Source organism: Passer montanus, unplaced genomic scaffold (genome assembly GCF_014805655.1).
Source record: "Passer montanus isolate IOZ18808 unplaced genomic scaffold, ASM1480565v1 scaffold61, whole genome shotgun sequence".
Classification (NCBI taxonomy): Eukaryota; Metazoa; Chordata; class Aves; order Passeriformes; family Passeridae; genus Passer; species Passer montanus.
Window position 1 is genome coordinate 1,346,166 of NW_024371149.1, and position 15,636 is coordinate 1,361,801.

Genomic DNA, 15,636 nt, shown 5'->3' on the forward strand with positions numbered 1-15,636 from the left:
GCCAAAACCAGCACAACAAATGACTGAAAAGCATGAGTTTAATTTTGTAGCTGTAATCAGCAGATTTGTTCTGAAGAGCATTATGGCTAAGAGGAAGGCCACAGAAACTGCACTGCACAAAGTGAAGGAGGGGATATTGTCATATACTTTAGCATGTGTGTAAACAACCAAACAAGATCAAGATACTGAACACGTTTGAATATGGGGTGTTTGCTTTATATAGAATATCAAGTTGATCCATTAGCGCTGAGAGTCCCATCTTCATTGTCATGGGCATGTGCAAATATTCCTACAATTATAAACGCCCTGGTTATAATTGTAGGAATATTTGTATACTGAGTAGAGTTGCCAGTTGTGACAAGGACACATGTAGGTGGGGACTTATGCCCAGGAGATTTGTTAGCTGGAACAGAGTGGGTGGTTTTGGCACTCACTGTTGAAGAGACTAGAGGGTATTTGGGGACTTACTGTGGTTGCTTCGATGTGGTGCCCAAGCTGTGTTACAGGTGGTAAGTAGGTGTTGGTTTGAGGTAAAGAAGAAAATTATATAATAGAATTACAATGACTTTTTTTTTTATTTTCTTTTTTTTTAAGGTTACTTTGTCGTTGCTACTTTTTGTCTCTAGGATTAAATTAAAATTAGGTTCTATGATTCTTTTTTATTTTTCTTCTCTTTCCCCTGTCCACCCAGAAAACAGGCAAAGCTTTGTAGCTCTAAGTTGTTGGCCAGAGAGCACAAATGGTACTGTGCCTCAAAATGTGGGCATTAGTCACTCTGAAAATTATTTTCTGGTGGAATTGCCCTTGTCTGTTGCAACTACATCAGGGTGTTTGTGACAGTAGTGCCCAGTCTGCATGCATTCACTCCTGAAGTAGTACTTGTAATGGCAAAATATAGCGTAGTTTAAATTTGTAGCCATATTGGGTGTTGTCATTTTACTTAGATGTGTGTGTACACAGTTAATTTTGTGTACTTTGGTAAGTTGATAAATTTAGGCATGCTTTAATTCCTGAATAGTAGGTGGAACAGTTACTAGTGCAGACACGAATATGATCAAGTACTGGTTCTAAGAATGCACCTCTGCCTTTTAGAGTCTTTGTGCTCTCAGTAATTCTTCATCTAATTAAAATACTGCTATCATAAAAAACTGTAAGCACATTTTCAATAATTATTTTTCACTTCTTACACACATCAGTCACATATTTTGCGTTGTAGATTTCAAATGTGTGAATGCTATGTGCTGAACCCTGCACTTTCAGCTCTCCTGCATCACTGTCAATGTCTGAGCTATTCTTATATGTTCTCAATTCACCAGTGTCTACTTGTTATATACAGAACAGAAGTTGTGAGGTTCTAAAACCTGAATTGCTTGTTGAAGAGAGGTTACTCTACATGTGTCTGGAAATGCAGGCTTAGAGGAAAATGCTTTCTGGCTTTTTAGCCAGATTTTCTATAGTAAACACTTGCGACACTAGCAGCTGAAATATCCTGTGAAAGTGTTATTTTAAAGGAGAAATGTGACTGTATGCTGGGTGTTTGATTGATGTGAAAGGTATCAGTTAAATTGCAAATATTGGCCTAAGAAGATTACAAAGTAATAATAAATAGTAACAAAGTTTGATGGAGAAAAAATAGATAGAAGGAAATTGAAAGGCAAATGTCTAAGAAGTTCTGTGGTGGCACTTTCTGTAACAGGTACTGGAAAGTTTGATGTTGCTTTTTGTTCCACAGTTTGTCTGTTTTACTCTTTTGAATCTCCAACTTCCTGTAATTCAGTTTTTGTGTTCTTGTAGGTGCAGAAATATGCTCCAGCTAGTGAGGAGCACCTGTCTCCAGAGCTCCAGGAATGGGCACCATATTCCCCCAAACGTTCTGCTAGGCACAGCGATGGCTTTGTGCCTGCTGCCTTATACCCTGGCAGCATGCCAGCAGGTGAGTGACAGAACTCCAGACTGCTTTCTAGGAAAGCCCCTAGGCACTTGTCCACATTGGACAAGACTGGGCATTAGTCGTGTTAAGTAGGGAAGAAACACGACTCACAAAACCTGTTTCCATGGTCTGTTGTAGTCTGAACATGGTGTGCTCAGCTTTTGGACTGTAAAGAAGTGAAGCCTCATTAAGAATTGCTAAGGAAGCTGAGCAATTTCTGGCTGAAGGATTTGTGTTTCATCAGTTTCTGTGCAGAGGAGTTCTGAATACATTAGTGCAGAACAAGGTGTAGCCTGTCCTTTAGGAGGAAAAGTAAGATTTTCAGTATTTTTGAAAGTAAATGAAGGTACCCCAGGCTTTAGCTGCTTTATTTCTGAAATTCTTCCGAGGAAAAAAATCTGATATTCAGGAAGTGAAACATTAAGTTCTACCGGTTGGAAGCTTTTGGGGTATCTCATGTTGAGTGCCCAAACTGGCTGTGATCTTAATCCAAGTGAAAGGTTAAATGTGAGTGTGTTTGAGATATTAAGATACTAAAGAGGGGACTCACAAGAAGCTCATTGTATATCAGTATAATCAGGTGGAACAGAAAACAGCATTTTGTCTCAGTTGACAGAGCAGTTTTTGGTATTGAAGTTCATGTTAGCAGGTTTTGAATTGGCACTGACTAAATAGAGTGCTTAAGGACGTAACTAGGATATTGTATGCTAGTTAATTTGTAAGAGTCAAGAAACATTTGATAAATAAGTCGTTAGATAGCTCAGTCTTTAGTGTCTGATTTTAGGTTTCAGTTTTCAGCAGCTGTATATTAAATTTTCAATCAGGTGATACTGATTTTTATGAGTTTATCCTCTCTTCTTGTGAAGCCCCCAAACTCCTGTAAGTTTTAAAACTTATGGAAGATTTTATTCTTACTGGAGAACATGAAGGTAATAATCTGTATCTGGAAGAGTGGACAGCTTCAAGCAGTGGTGCCCCAATCATCTGAAAACACATGCTCAAGAGTAGCTCAGACCAAGAAGCTTTTGCTCTTCTTTGATTTCTTTTACTCTCCTCTCACTTTTTCTTTTAATTGGAGTAGAAATAGTATTAAAAGTATTATTTCTAACCTTGTAGTTAATTTTTATCTTAGCATGATATTTTTGCACAATAACTAAGTCAAACCTACTTTAGACAATATTAGACTATATGAGTTTGTCTTGAAATTTTTGCTGCTGTGTTCTATGCTACCAAGTCATCTAAGAGGAAATTTTAAGTTAGATTTCAGTTTAGTACTGAAGGATGAATATACTTTAAAAAGCAGCTTGAGTAATAAATTTCCGATATCAATGTTAGAATTTGAAGTCACAATACAACCGAACTCATTGAGGCAACAGAAGAGAGGAACCAGAATAATTATAGCTGTGGTCAGTTCAAGTGCCAAATAAAATCTTGCATGCTGGTTGGATGACTAAATTCTGAATTTCTATTCCTGGTTAAAAAATTTTTGTACTTGAAAACAGAAAATCTTTTATTTACTAGTATATGATTTTTATTAAAATCATATACTGTGAATGGCTTCATTTTTGGTACTATAATCCACTTTATTATGACTCATGACACAATTATAGAGATGATTTTAAACATGGATGTATTATCAAAAAGGTGTCGTATGGTGCTTAATAATGTATTTCTATACTAATATTTTTATTTATCATACATGTAAATGTTAAACTATATCATTATGAATTATTAAGGTATATTTTAAATCTGGACTTTGTATGCTGATAATGTTGATAAGAATATGCTTATATCATTGAAGCAGGGACAGTACCAAGAAGCTTGGCACCGTGTCCTGCAGTGACTGCTGTCATGAGAAATCCAATCTATACTGCCTGGAGCCACAGAGTTCACACCAGCAATTGCCCATCAGTTGCCAGCCAAATATGTCATCAGCACCTGCATCCCAGGTGGTTTAAAATTTATGTCTCCCTAAACTTTTGTTTTCATTAGGGTAAAATTGCTTCTAGTAGTTTGGTAGAGTGCAGAGTGAAACATGCACTTTGCTGTGTGTTATTTTGATCCAGTGGTCTCAAAACCATTATGGCATATAAATGATGTGCCAGTTGCTTTCATGTCTTTCAGTAACTGATGGATTAGGTTTTCCTCTGCCCCGCTGACTGATACTGACAAAGAAATTAATTTCTTTAATTAACTAATTTCTGATTTTTTTTCTTGTCACTGCCAAACCAAACAAAGCTTTTTTTCTGTTTTATAGTTCTTCAAGGCTATTTTTCTTCTGGCTTCTAATAATTCATAAAATGATGGGACAATGTGGAAGGGAAAATGAGAGAAGCATTCACGTTATTCAGTACATGGGCTAACCAACATTTTTTATTGGCCAGTTTCTGTTTGCTGAGGTTCTTTGCCCAGCTCTAACTGTTGCCCTACTCTGCTTTTCTTTTGATGTAGTTCCCAGCATCAAGGTCGCCTGAGTTTGGACCTAAGTCATAAACACTCCAGTGACTACTCTGAAAATTCACGTACAAGAGCATCTCACGGCTCAAATTCATTGCCATCTAGTGCCAGACTTGGTAACCAGCTTTTCTGAGTTATTTTCTGTGGGACTCCTGTATATTGGAGAAAGTTATAAATGGAAAACTCCTTAAGTTCCCTTGTTATGGGATTTTCATGGTTGGCAAAGCCTGAAGGCTTCCGGTGTTCTTTGCTTCATTTCTTGTGGGTTTGTGACTAAAGGTGCTCCCTGGAAGTTGCAGTATTTAATTTGTTCTTTAGAGTCTCTTTGAAATGACACTTTGAAATCCCCTGTGTGTGCGGGATTCTCCTTTCCTTGCCTGTTACTCTTTAAAAGTATCCTTAGAGAGATGGGACACAGGGCCAAAGGTTGAGGTTCAGTGAGCTGGTGAGAAGAAAGGAAAGGAGAGAGCCCCTTGAACAAAAAGTCAGTGATGAGTAATGGCCAAATGTAAATTGCATTATTGGAAAATAACGTATACTTATGTTTAGTTGATTGACATGCAAATTTTTTTATGCCCTAGCCTAATGATACCAAAGCAAATGTATGATTTGTAGCAGTGGCACTATAATATTTTATATTTATTTAAATCTTAAATTATATAATAACTGGGGGTTTTATATGTGTTTGTGTTCCATGAGGATGCTAGCTTTATAAGTAGAGGATGGTAGCTTTATAAGCACAATGGTAGCTTTATAAGCAAAAAGGGGCATAACCATTTCCAACCAGTATCAGTAATATTCATCCAAGCAAAATGTAATCAGAATATTTTAAATGCCCTTTGCAAAGTCCCATGAGTTCTTAGTAAATAGAGGTGTTAGATTCTTGCTTGGACTTGGAGTAAAGTTTAATTTTGTAGGAAAATACTAAAAATATTTTTTCACACAAGAATGTACAATGCATATATACTGTGTAGCTGCATTGTGTTCTGTTTATACTGACTGTGTAATCAAGATAATTTGCTCTAATTGTCATATTCACATTTATGAGGGTAATCATCAAAGATTTTGCCTTGATCATTTAGAGGCCACTGTAATGCTCATTGAATAAGTACAGTCTAAATGCACTTTTTTTTCTTAATATTAGTGCTTTTACTTTTGTCTTTTTAATTTTTCCTTGTTTTAAAAATAGGTTCTTCGAGTAACTTGCAGTATAGAACAGAACGAATTAAGATCCCTTTAACACCAAGATATCCAAGGTCCATGATGGGCTCTGACAGAGGTGAATTATTTAATAACTAATTTTAGTCATACAGTTTTCAGCATAACCAAAACAAAGCCCTTGCAGTTGTTAAATCAGGTTGTACCACCGTCTAAGTAAGACAATTTTATTAAGGTTACAAAATCTGCATTTTGCCAGAGAAATGTTAAAAAAAGAGAAGAAACTTTCTAGTGAAAGTTGTTCTTTTTTGATGGTTGGCTTGAATACTGGCACACTGAGTAAAAGTGCAGACAGAAGTAAGAATAAGCATTGCTGTATGTTTTGTAGTTGTTGTTTCTTTTAGAATGATGCCCTGAAAATTTTAACAGTGAGCTGACATGTGGGTATTTTTTGTTGTTTCTTTAAGTGTATTATTTGCTTACTGATCACTGATTGTAAATTATAGTTTGAAATGCAGTGAAAATATTTCAGTACTTCACTCAAAATTGTTTAGTGGAAGATGTTTAAAGACAAGCAGTAGTTTGAGTGCTGTAGAATCAGGAGTTTGCTGACAGCAATCAGCAACTCTTTGCTGCCATCATAGCTCAGATGTTCTGCAGCCTTAATGTATTGTGTGCAGTGCTTTTCCTAACTGGGCCAATACAGTTCTGAAAAACAGCTTTCATTTGTGATTAATAATTTGAGGATTATTTTATGTAGCTTTTCAAAGGGAGCAAACTGTCAGGGCACTTGTTCTGTAGATTACTTAAGAAGAGTACAACCAGGGTAAAGATGCAATCTGAGTAATATCAAGCTTGTTTGTAATTTCAGAGCTTTCCTGTCTCTTTGTAGGATGCATGCTTGACTTGTGTTATCTTTTTCAGGTGTCACATAATATACATCTTATGTAAAGAGAAGGGCTGCACATGAATATTTTATTTGAAAACAAACCTTCGTATTAGATTATCTTACTTCTTTCCTGTCTTTTATTTTTCTTTAACGTGCTTTTCAGACATGCTCATGGTGTAGCTTGTCTGTAGCCTTGTCTCCTGTTGAAAGTTGCACTAGTTTGCACTTGGAGAGTTCAGGTTTAACACAGTCATTAAGGACAGTAAGTTTGCACTGTCTGAAATGAGTTACCTGGTCTTCCTAAGCGCCTTAAATGACTAATAGGTAGTGATCAGTCAGTCCTCTTTCTTGTCTCAGATGTGTGTGGTGCCTTTCACTGTGTCTGGGTAGATCTGCCAGCTGTGACAGATGCAGGACACTAAAATTCAACTGTTGCCTCTTCCTAGGCTCCTTGTCACATTCAGAATGTAGCAGTCCCAGCCTGATAACTCCTCCCCAGTCACCTCTTAACTTGGAAACATCCTCCTTCACCAGCAGCCAGTCTCAGAACTCCCTTTCTACATTACCTAGGATTTCCATTAGCCCCGTAGCTGTCGGAGAACGTAGAAAAGATAGGTAAGGTCCCCACGTTTTTTGTTTTTAATACCAATGTGTCTGAGGAAATTGTGTGTTTGTTTATTAGTCTGAAGGAATGTGAACATTTAATTTAAATGAAAAATAATGAGCTGCAGAGGTGCGTCTGCGGTCTTATTGAATGTTTTTTTCTTTAGCAAGTACGTAAGTGTCTTAGGTCTTGTTGAATTGAATTGAATGTTTTTTTCTTTAGCAAGTACGTAAGAGATCTCTGTCGATTTTAAGAAGAGGTGATTTCATAAAGGTTTTGTTTTTTCCATGTTAGACTAATGGCAACACCAAGTAAGAGCAGTTTAATTGGAATATACCCTTTCAGTTTAACTACCTCACATGCTTATTTATGATAGCCTTGTTCTGTACTCTAGAAATCTTAACAAAATTAAGACCTAGTAACATCTGATAGCTAAATATCAGGTGCCTTAGCCTCGCAGACTGTGTGCTCCAACCACTGTGCCTTGATTCCATATAACCAGATAACATGAAAAATTGAGCACATAACTGTGGAAGAACAGTACAGTTGCAGTTTTACTGCCAACAATACAGAAGATGTACAGATGTAATTTCACTGCTCTGACTAATCCCTTTGGCTGTACCTGGACCACTGCTAGTAATAGCATTCAGTATATGTGTAGGTGTTTGAAAAATTGGAATCTAATATAATAACTTTCTTAAAAACATGTGCATTGTGTTTAATGACCTTACATCTCACAATGAATAGTTCAAGGATACGTTGCTTATAGTATCAGTCTTGGACATCTGTTTTCATTTTATCATGATCTGGCTAGACTGAATAAATGAAAAGCTTTACACAAATTCAAATCATAGAACAGTAAGACATAAATTTGAATCAGACTTTTATTTCCAATAAGGCAGCTAAATGCCATTCTGGCAGTGTAAAGGAGCTCTGATGTGTTGAAATAGATTAGATTTATGTCAACTTCAAGACCCCTTTGTATGCTTAATTTCTGTGAAAACACTGACCATAAAAATGTGAATTATAAAATTATGAGGATATTCTGTATTTTAACTTTTCTGGTATTAATAAAATGTTGTTCATAAAATAATACATGAAACTTTTGTCTTGTTTGAAGAATTTGTGACTAAGTTATTGTAGCAATTACAGAATGTCTTGTATACAAAGAACAGTGTTATTTGAAAGGAAATGTAAAGAGGTTTTTTGTGAATTTACATTCTTTCTTACTTCAGTGTGACACTTGTACTGCATGTACTCAACTTCTGTTCTCGTATAAATGTTTCTCTGATTGTCACTTGCAAATTCCAAGTGTCTTTTCTCTTTCACATGACTAATAATATGAGTGTTCAGCTGAACAAGCTGAGTTTTGGCAGTCTGTATCTCTGTGTCTTTGAACACAAGATACATGTTCTGATCTCTGGGAAATAACAATTTTTTGTTAATGTTGATCATATTATTGAAGTACATCCAGGTTCCAGCTCCATCGCTCTTGATGTATGCTTATGTGTAAGCCATATTGGCTTTCTAAAAAGAGAATAATGCTAAGGTTTGGTTGTGGGTTTTTAAAAGAAAACTAACTATTAAGCAGTTCTCAGTTTAAGGAAGTAGTTACTTAAATCTATCCTAAGAAATGTTTAAATTTTGGAGGGGTTTTATAAGCTTTCTGTTTCCCACAAAATACAAATAATTCACTTGGTCTTTCCCCAGATAAAATTAATAATTAAATAGATTGAAAAAATTCAATATTTCTATTTGTTCTGTTGATGTTAATTAAAATTAAAAGATCTGATCAATAAGGACTTTTCTTCTCTACTCCATGTCTAGTGATTCTGGCAGGCAGTCTGAATATTATGAAGAAGTGCTTCATTTGATTTTGATAAAACTGCTTATCAAATAAAACACCTTTTTGATGTTATCCTTCTTTTTTACTTTATTAGTGCTTTGCTATACAGGCCTAGTTATATGTCATTCTGTTCTTTCTAGAATTCTCAGATATGTTTTTATAGGTTTGATTCCATCTTACTCCAATCTGAAACAAATTAAAAAGGGGTGTGGTAGATGAAAAAGCAGAAAGGTACAATAAACAAAGCTTTGAAAGATGGAGTTTTAGTTTTTAAAGTGGAAATAGACCTTGGTAAATTTTGTGACAAGAAGAAACTTCATATAATATTGCTTACACTCTCATAAGTGAGTGAAAAAATAATCAGTTTTCTGCAAGTTATCAGAATTTAGTTAATTTCGGTTACATGCAAAAAATGTGAGCATCATAATAAGTTCACTACGTGGGTAGCAATTGCTGAGGGCTTTCCCTCTAATGGTGATGTAAGATGGCTGAGTTCCAGACTTGCATTCATGTCAGTAGACAACAGTTTTTCCTCTCATAGGCATTAATAAGCTGGCAAACTATTATGCCTCTGCTGCAGAAGGCTACCAAAAAGATCCCTTCAAAGACTGGCAGTATGCATGGTTATGAGACAATGTCCTCTTCCCTCTGTTCCCAGCCCCAAATCCTACTTTTCCCAAAAATATCCTTCTTCAGTCTCGCACACTTGAGTGGTAGTGAGTGAAGTCCAATTAACTCTTCTGGTCTCTGAAAAGTACAATAAAATAGTTTAAGCAGTTAGCATAATTTAGAGAACATCTATATGGCATAATGAAATTCTAGGAAGGAAAACATTTAAATTAATGCATGTCAAATGCAGTATAGTGGTATTAAAATAAAAAATACACCACACCTGGTGCCCAAGCTGTTTCATTCACACTGAGCTCAACTGTTAGTGCCTGGTGATGCTTCTTCTGTGTAGACATTTTTAAGTTTATAATAGTGAAAACCAGGACTTTTTAGAAGGCTACTGTCGGTTTATGCACATCATGGATGGACCAGCCTCATTTTTACAGGTGGATACATCCCAAATATGGGGGTAGGAAAGGGGAATGTTTCAGGGTATTCTTTTGTATAAGCCTTTTTCTTGTTATACTTACTAGCATCTTACTACTGTTTGTCTTGTTCTAAGTGTTCTTGTCTTCTCAAATCTTCTGCATCTTTCAGATATCTGTTCCGTAATAGGTCTTTTCTGAGAATCCCTGTGGCTCCTAGGCCTAGGTTCTCATCACTAAGGAGTTTGAGGTTGGCCTGATCTAAGGTTGTCCTTCTCGAGCAGTATTGCGCACTTTGTGCTTTTTTTACATTTGGATAATTGCCCTGAGGAGAATTTGCATGGTAATTGTAATGCTACCATGCAAACTGCTGTCTTAATGGCTTGAGTTTGCAACTGCATAATTTTCATTGCTAATTTGTTTTTCCCAGCATACAAATATGAAATATTTTATTTGTGCTTTGTTGTCTTTTGGTTTACCACCTTACTATTCATTATGTTTATTTTCACTGGCAGTGAAGACTCCCAGCATTTGTATTTGTAACATACCCTTCTGGAATATGGTTTGACAAAGACATATTATATACAGCGGTTCAATTACTTTCATATAATATGCATCTGGAAGCTTCTTTCCTATCAACTTCATGCCCATTCTATTTATAATTCATATTTACCATCATTTTTGGAGCAGTCATGTATCTGGTATACATTTACTTCTGCCATTGTACATTGCATGGTGTTAAAGGAATGCATTTAAGACCCTTGACAATTAGTGGGGCTTTTTAAGTAACTGTTCAAAGCTGTTTTATTATTACATTTCAGACAGACATAAATATTGCATGTAACTATGGTATTGTGGTGGTTCAAGTGCAATTTTTTCCAACTCAGTTTTAAATTTCTCTTTAAAAGGCCCTACATGGAAGAGCCACGCCATGTTAAAGTGCAGAAGGGTTCTGAGCCACTCGGGATTTCCATTGTGAGCGGAGAAAATGGTGGAATATTTGTTTCTAAAGTAACAGGTGGGAGCATTGCCCATCAAGCTGGCCTTGAATATGGTGATCAGTTACTGGAGGTAATTGCTTGCTTCCTATTGGTAAGGTTTAATAAATCAGTTTGTATGACTGCAGCCATAACTGCCTTCTCCAAAACAACTAAGTTGTGAAACCTTGTGCACTTGTGAGATATAGCAAAGGATACACTCTATTGTAATAATCCATAATTGTGGTTGTTGTGGCATTTTGAGGCTTTGTCATAAAAATAGCTTTTGATGGTATTTCTGCATCTTGTCTTATATAGATGTAATTCAATTTAAAGCTAGTTAGTTTCTCTACTTAAAACAAAATAGTCCCAGTCCCATACTCTGCCTGTTAAGGGGAGTACATTTTCAAGCAGCTGGCTTTTGCCAAGTTTCATGCTGTTGTTGCTATGCCATATTCTTAGCTAAGATACCTGGTTAAAAAATTACTTATGTAGGCTCAATGATGTTTCTGCCTACTGTGTTAGATAAACACATGGAGTAGCATTTTGTAAAGTACAGGACTGCTTTGTAAGTGTAACATCATGTTAAAGCACCTTCTGTTGCACAGTGTGTTTCTTATTCTAAAATAGACCTGAATAGATCTGAATTTATCTTTAAATTCTGAATTTACTCATATTGGTGATCTGAAACAACTTGTATTTAATCAGTGATATCAAGTCATAGCACAGCTCAGAATATGTATGTCTTTTAATAGTGAAAGTATTGTTAAACTCATTGTCAGGTTACAAAATACATGAAAATTATGATGATTCCTTCCAAGGAGTAAGCCTTAGAAATCACTGTATAGCAACATTTTTATTCTCTTGTTTTCTCCAGTGGGAATGAGTGAGCATTTAGACATTACACTAATTAGGACACTGAAACAATGAGCTTGCTGGTTTCCATTCAGAAATTGACATTCTGATTTGTGTAATTTTTCCATAGTTTAATGGAATAAATTTGAGAAATGCAACAGAGCAACAGGCTCGACTAATCATTGGGCAACAATGTGACACCATCACTATTCTGGCTCAGTATAACCCACACATGTATCAGCTTGGCAATCACTCACGGTCAAGGTAAGGCTGGCTAGACCTGGAAGAAGACAGCTCTGCTGTCCACACAGTTATTTAGCTAGTAGCTTACTTCTGTACACTTAACATGTTTGCAAACGTGAGCACACAAGTGCTGATAAGTGTGATTGCTTTGAAAAATAATGTGTGAATACATATTTATCAAAAGATTGATGCTTGATGCATCTAAATATATTTTCTATTTCTATTTTTCTTCTATAATCCCTAAATATACTAAAATAAAATCCAAGATTACTTCTTCCTAGGATTATGAAATTTTAATACTTCAAGTATTTGTTACTTTTTTTCCCCAGAATTGGAATTTCCAGTTAGAGAAGGTATATGACCTGTTGAAATTACCCATCCTATTTTGATGCATGATCACACTTCAAAACAGAGCTTTGTCTTTCTCATAGACTTATGGTGAACATATGTTTTTTGGCATGCCCATTTGAGTTATTGGGTTTGGCTTTTATCTCCCTTACTCTAAAATTGACTTACAGCCAAATTAAAAATTTTGAGTGGAAAATATTTGGCATTAACCCTCCAATCTTTTCTACTGTTTTTTGCCTGTCACAGTTCTCGCTTAGAACCTGTGAGTAACCATTCCACCCCTCAAGGCAGCGGAGCTGCAACGCCTGACAATCATTCCGTAATCGACACTGTGAGTGAGCAGGACGAAGGGACAATGACACCCCCATCCAAACAAACCACTCCAACTACAAGTCCCCGGAATTCCTTAAGGTAGACAGTGAAACTTCTCTCTTAAAGGAAAATAAATGGTCAAGGTGGATATGAAGGGTATTAAATCAGGAAGTGAATGCTTCTGTGAATGCTGTGTCTGGTTGCAATAAGTCAGCAGACAAGTTAAGTAGACCCCAGGATAGAAATGTACGTTTTCAGACTGTTTCTGAAAGATCTGCAAGGAGTGAAGAAAGCTTTCTGCAAGATTGGTTTAGTTTAAAAGGTGATGTTCTGTTTAAGACCCTGTAGGTGACCTATTCTGAGTAATATTTATATAAATATATATTCTTCAGATGGCAAGTTGATTTTATGCATGGCAAGTTTTTAAATTTTAGTGTGTGTGTTGTTTCTTTTTGTCAAAAGGGGCCCTGTCGACACAAACAAAAGGACCCCTGAACCTAGAATTGTTGTTGTTAAAAAATCCCAAGTTGATCTTGGGATCCAGATATGTGGTGGAAACCTGTATGGAATATTTGTCTCGGATGTAGATGACGACAGCCCAGCAAAAGGACCTGATGGACTAGTCTTGGGTGACATGATACTTGAGGTAAGCACTTCAGAAATGTCTGCAGCGTACTGGCTAATGGCTGGGATGGCATAAAGAGAGTGGTGCCAAGTGCTGTGCTGTCCCACAGTGTGGAATGTTCTGTGAACATTGAGTTCCTGCCACAAAACCCAGGTAAGAACGGTGAGAAGGCAAACTTGAATTTTGGCTGCAGCACACGAGGAGCTCCATGATATGAACCTGAAGCTATCACTGTTGATAGCGCAAGATGCCCCAAAGTTGGAAGAACTCACCTATGTCTACCTGTAATTACTAACACCTGCTCCCTTCATCTAAATGGGAAGCTTTGAACCCAATTGCTGTATGTAGGAGAAAGGCAAGGATATGAATAATACTGTGAAACAGAGAATAATATTGATCTTACCACTATGAAATTCTAAAGAGAATTTAGGGAAAACCATATATTGTGTCTTTGACTCTGCTTTCTGTGTCTGAAATGAGAATATTTATCTACTTGTCAAGACTGTTAAGTGATAAACACACATTTTTATGAGCTTTTCAGATACAAGTGAGCACTGAGACTTTCCCATTGAACTTGTAAGTGAGAAACTAATTTTGCTTGTTTTGCAAGCTCACCTACTTCTATGGCTTGTTAAAATAGAATTTCACATCTAAGGGTTTATTTTTGTGTTTTGCAGTATGGGTCCATTGACATGCGAAATAAAACAGCTGAGGAAGCTTATCTTGAAATGTTGAAGCCTGGAGAAAACATCAAAATAAAGACTCAATACAGAATAGAAGAGTTTAATAAGATAAAAGAACTTCCTGGAGATGGATTCTACATCAGGTATTTGAGCATGTCTGGTGATGACAGCATAAGGCTGTTAGGATAATATGCTGACCATCATATGAGAGAGAGGGGGAACATAAATTTTGCCATGTTTTTTTTTAATTTGAAATTTACTGATTTATCCAGCTATTCCCTCACAGCAAGTGCACAGTCTAGTATAGCAGGTCTTCCCTTTTCACTCATGTGTTCCTGAGATGTAGAGAATGCCACTAATCTGTTAACTTTTTTCAGAAAAGGTGTGTTCTTTCCTTGAGTTGATGGAGACCAGTTGCAGAGCCTGTTTGTCTTCCTTTCCAGAGCACTTTATGACCGTGTGGCAGAGATGGAGCAGGATTTAAGCTTTAAGAAAGATGACATTTTATATGTGGATGACACTCTACCGCAGGGAAATTTTGGTTGTTGGATGGCTTGGCAGCTAGATGAGAATGCTCAGAAGCTGGAAAGAGGGCAGATTCCCAGTAAATATATGTAAGTGACTCAGTGACAGGATTAATTTTTAAAAAGTGTATGTCTTTACATGTCTGACTAGTGAGATGTGATATAAAAGACTTGTTTGCTTCTGTTTTTCTGGGAGATGGTAATTCTTAGATATGTCATTTTAAGGATGGCATTTTAAATTCCATTTTAATATACATTGAATTAAATATATTGCTGTATCAAGTTGGTTTTAATGCTGCTAAATAGTAAACTAGAAATGACAATGTCCTGGGGCTCATCAGGCACAGCATCACCAGCTGTGATACTGTCAAAAGTATTAAAAATATAACTTTAAATAACAGCCATTTTGTCTGCTTTATTCTAGGATGGATCAGGAATTCTACAGGAGACACAGCATGTCCGAGGCTAAAGATGAAAACAGTTCATCTAAGACATTGTCAGCAGCAGCAAGGAGGTCATTCTTCAGAAGAAAGCATAAACATAAGCGAAGTGGTTCCAAAGATGGAAAAGATTTATTGGCTCTAGATACAATCAGTACAGACTCGATTCCTTTCTTGGATGGCAAGTACCTTTGTTGTACTTGGGAGGGCTTTGCCTTTATTTCCCTTTCATTTTTAATCAGGTGTAGCACAGCACAACAAATAATGTTACTTTCTAATTGCTGTGAATACAAATAGTGATCGTTATCTCCAACAAGAATTTTTTTGTATTAAATTACAATCCAGTGTGTGTCAAAATATTTCTTCCTGGACCTATTAGCGTTACTACTTCATTTGGAGAGGGAGATTGTTTTTGATGCATGGTTTTGATCTTCCTTTCAACTATTTAATTTCGGTCCAGGTTGCTTAGTGTTGACAGAAATCCTGTGCATCACTCAAAATCTTCACTTTTATTTCTTCACTCCTTTAGAAAAATCATGTTGGTTAGAATACTTACTTCTTGTAAGAGCTTAACTAATCAAGCCAGAGATATCAAATATTGTGTATTGTTTACACTTTTAGGGATGATTGGGAATGGTGAGGAGTTCAATTTTTTTAATTGAACAATAGGTTCAATTAGAAAAATGCCTTGTTTCAGCTGTCAGGTGGAAA

General features: G+C 36.3%; 1 protein-coding gene across 3 annotated transcripts in view; it reads left to right on the forward strand.

Annotated features, from left to right (window-relative positions):
- DLG5 (discs large MAGUK scaffold protein 5) overlaps nucleotides 1-15,636 on the forward strand; it is a 97,664-nt gene that overhangs the window by 74,515 nt on the left and 7,513 nt on the right. The window contains exons 17-29 of one of the 3 annotated variants that reach the window (XM_039727367.1): nucleotides 1,795-1,933; nucleotides 3,732-3,879; nucleotides 4,382-4,503; nucleotides 5,577-5,666; nucleotides 6,881-7,049; nucleotides 10,091-10,168; nucleotides 10,827-10,989; nucleotides 11,881-12,014; nucleotides 12,588-12,752; nucleotides 13,116-13,299; nucleotides 13,956-14,104; nucleotides 14,405-14,575; nucleotides 14,910-15,106. In XM_039727367.1, coding sequence (XP_039583301.1) covers nucleotides 1,795-1,933; nucleotides 3,732-3,879; nucleotides 4,382-4,503; nucleotides 5,577-5,666; nucleotides 6,881-7,049; nucleotides 10,091-10,168; nucleotides 10,827-10,989; nucleotides 11,881-12,014; nucleotides 12,588-12,752; nucleotides 13,116-13,299; nucleotides 13,956-14,104; nucleotides 14,405-14,575; nucleotides 14,910-15,106 — 1,909 coding nt within the window. The remainder of the gene's footprint in view (nucleotides 1-1,794; nucleotides 1,934-3,731; nucleotides 3,880-4,381; nucleotides 4,504-5,576; nucleotides 5,667-6,880; nucleotides 7,050-10,090; nucleotides 10,169-10,826; nucleotides 10,990-11,880; nucleotides 12,015-12,587; nucleotides 12,753-13,115; nucleotides 13,300-13,955; nucleotides 14,105-14,404; nucleotides 14,576-14,909; nucleotides 15,107-15,636) is intronic. The other 2 variants (XM_039727368.1, XM_039727369.1) reach the window with 2 other exon arrangements.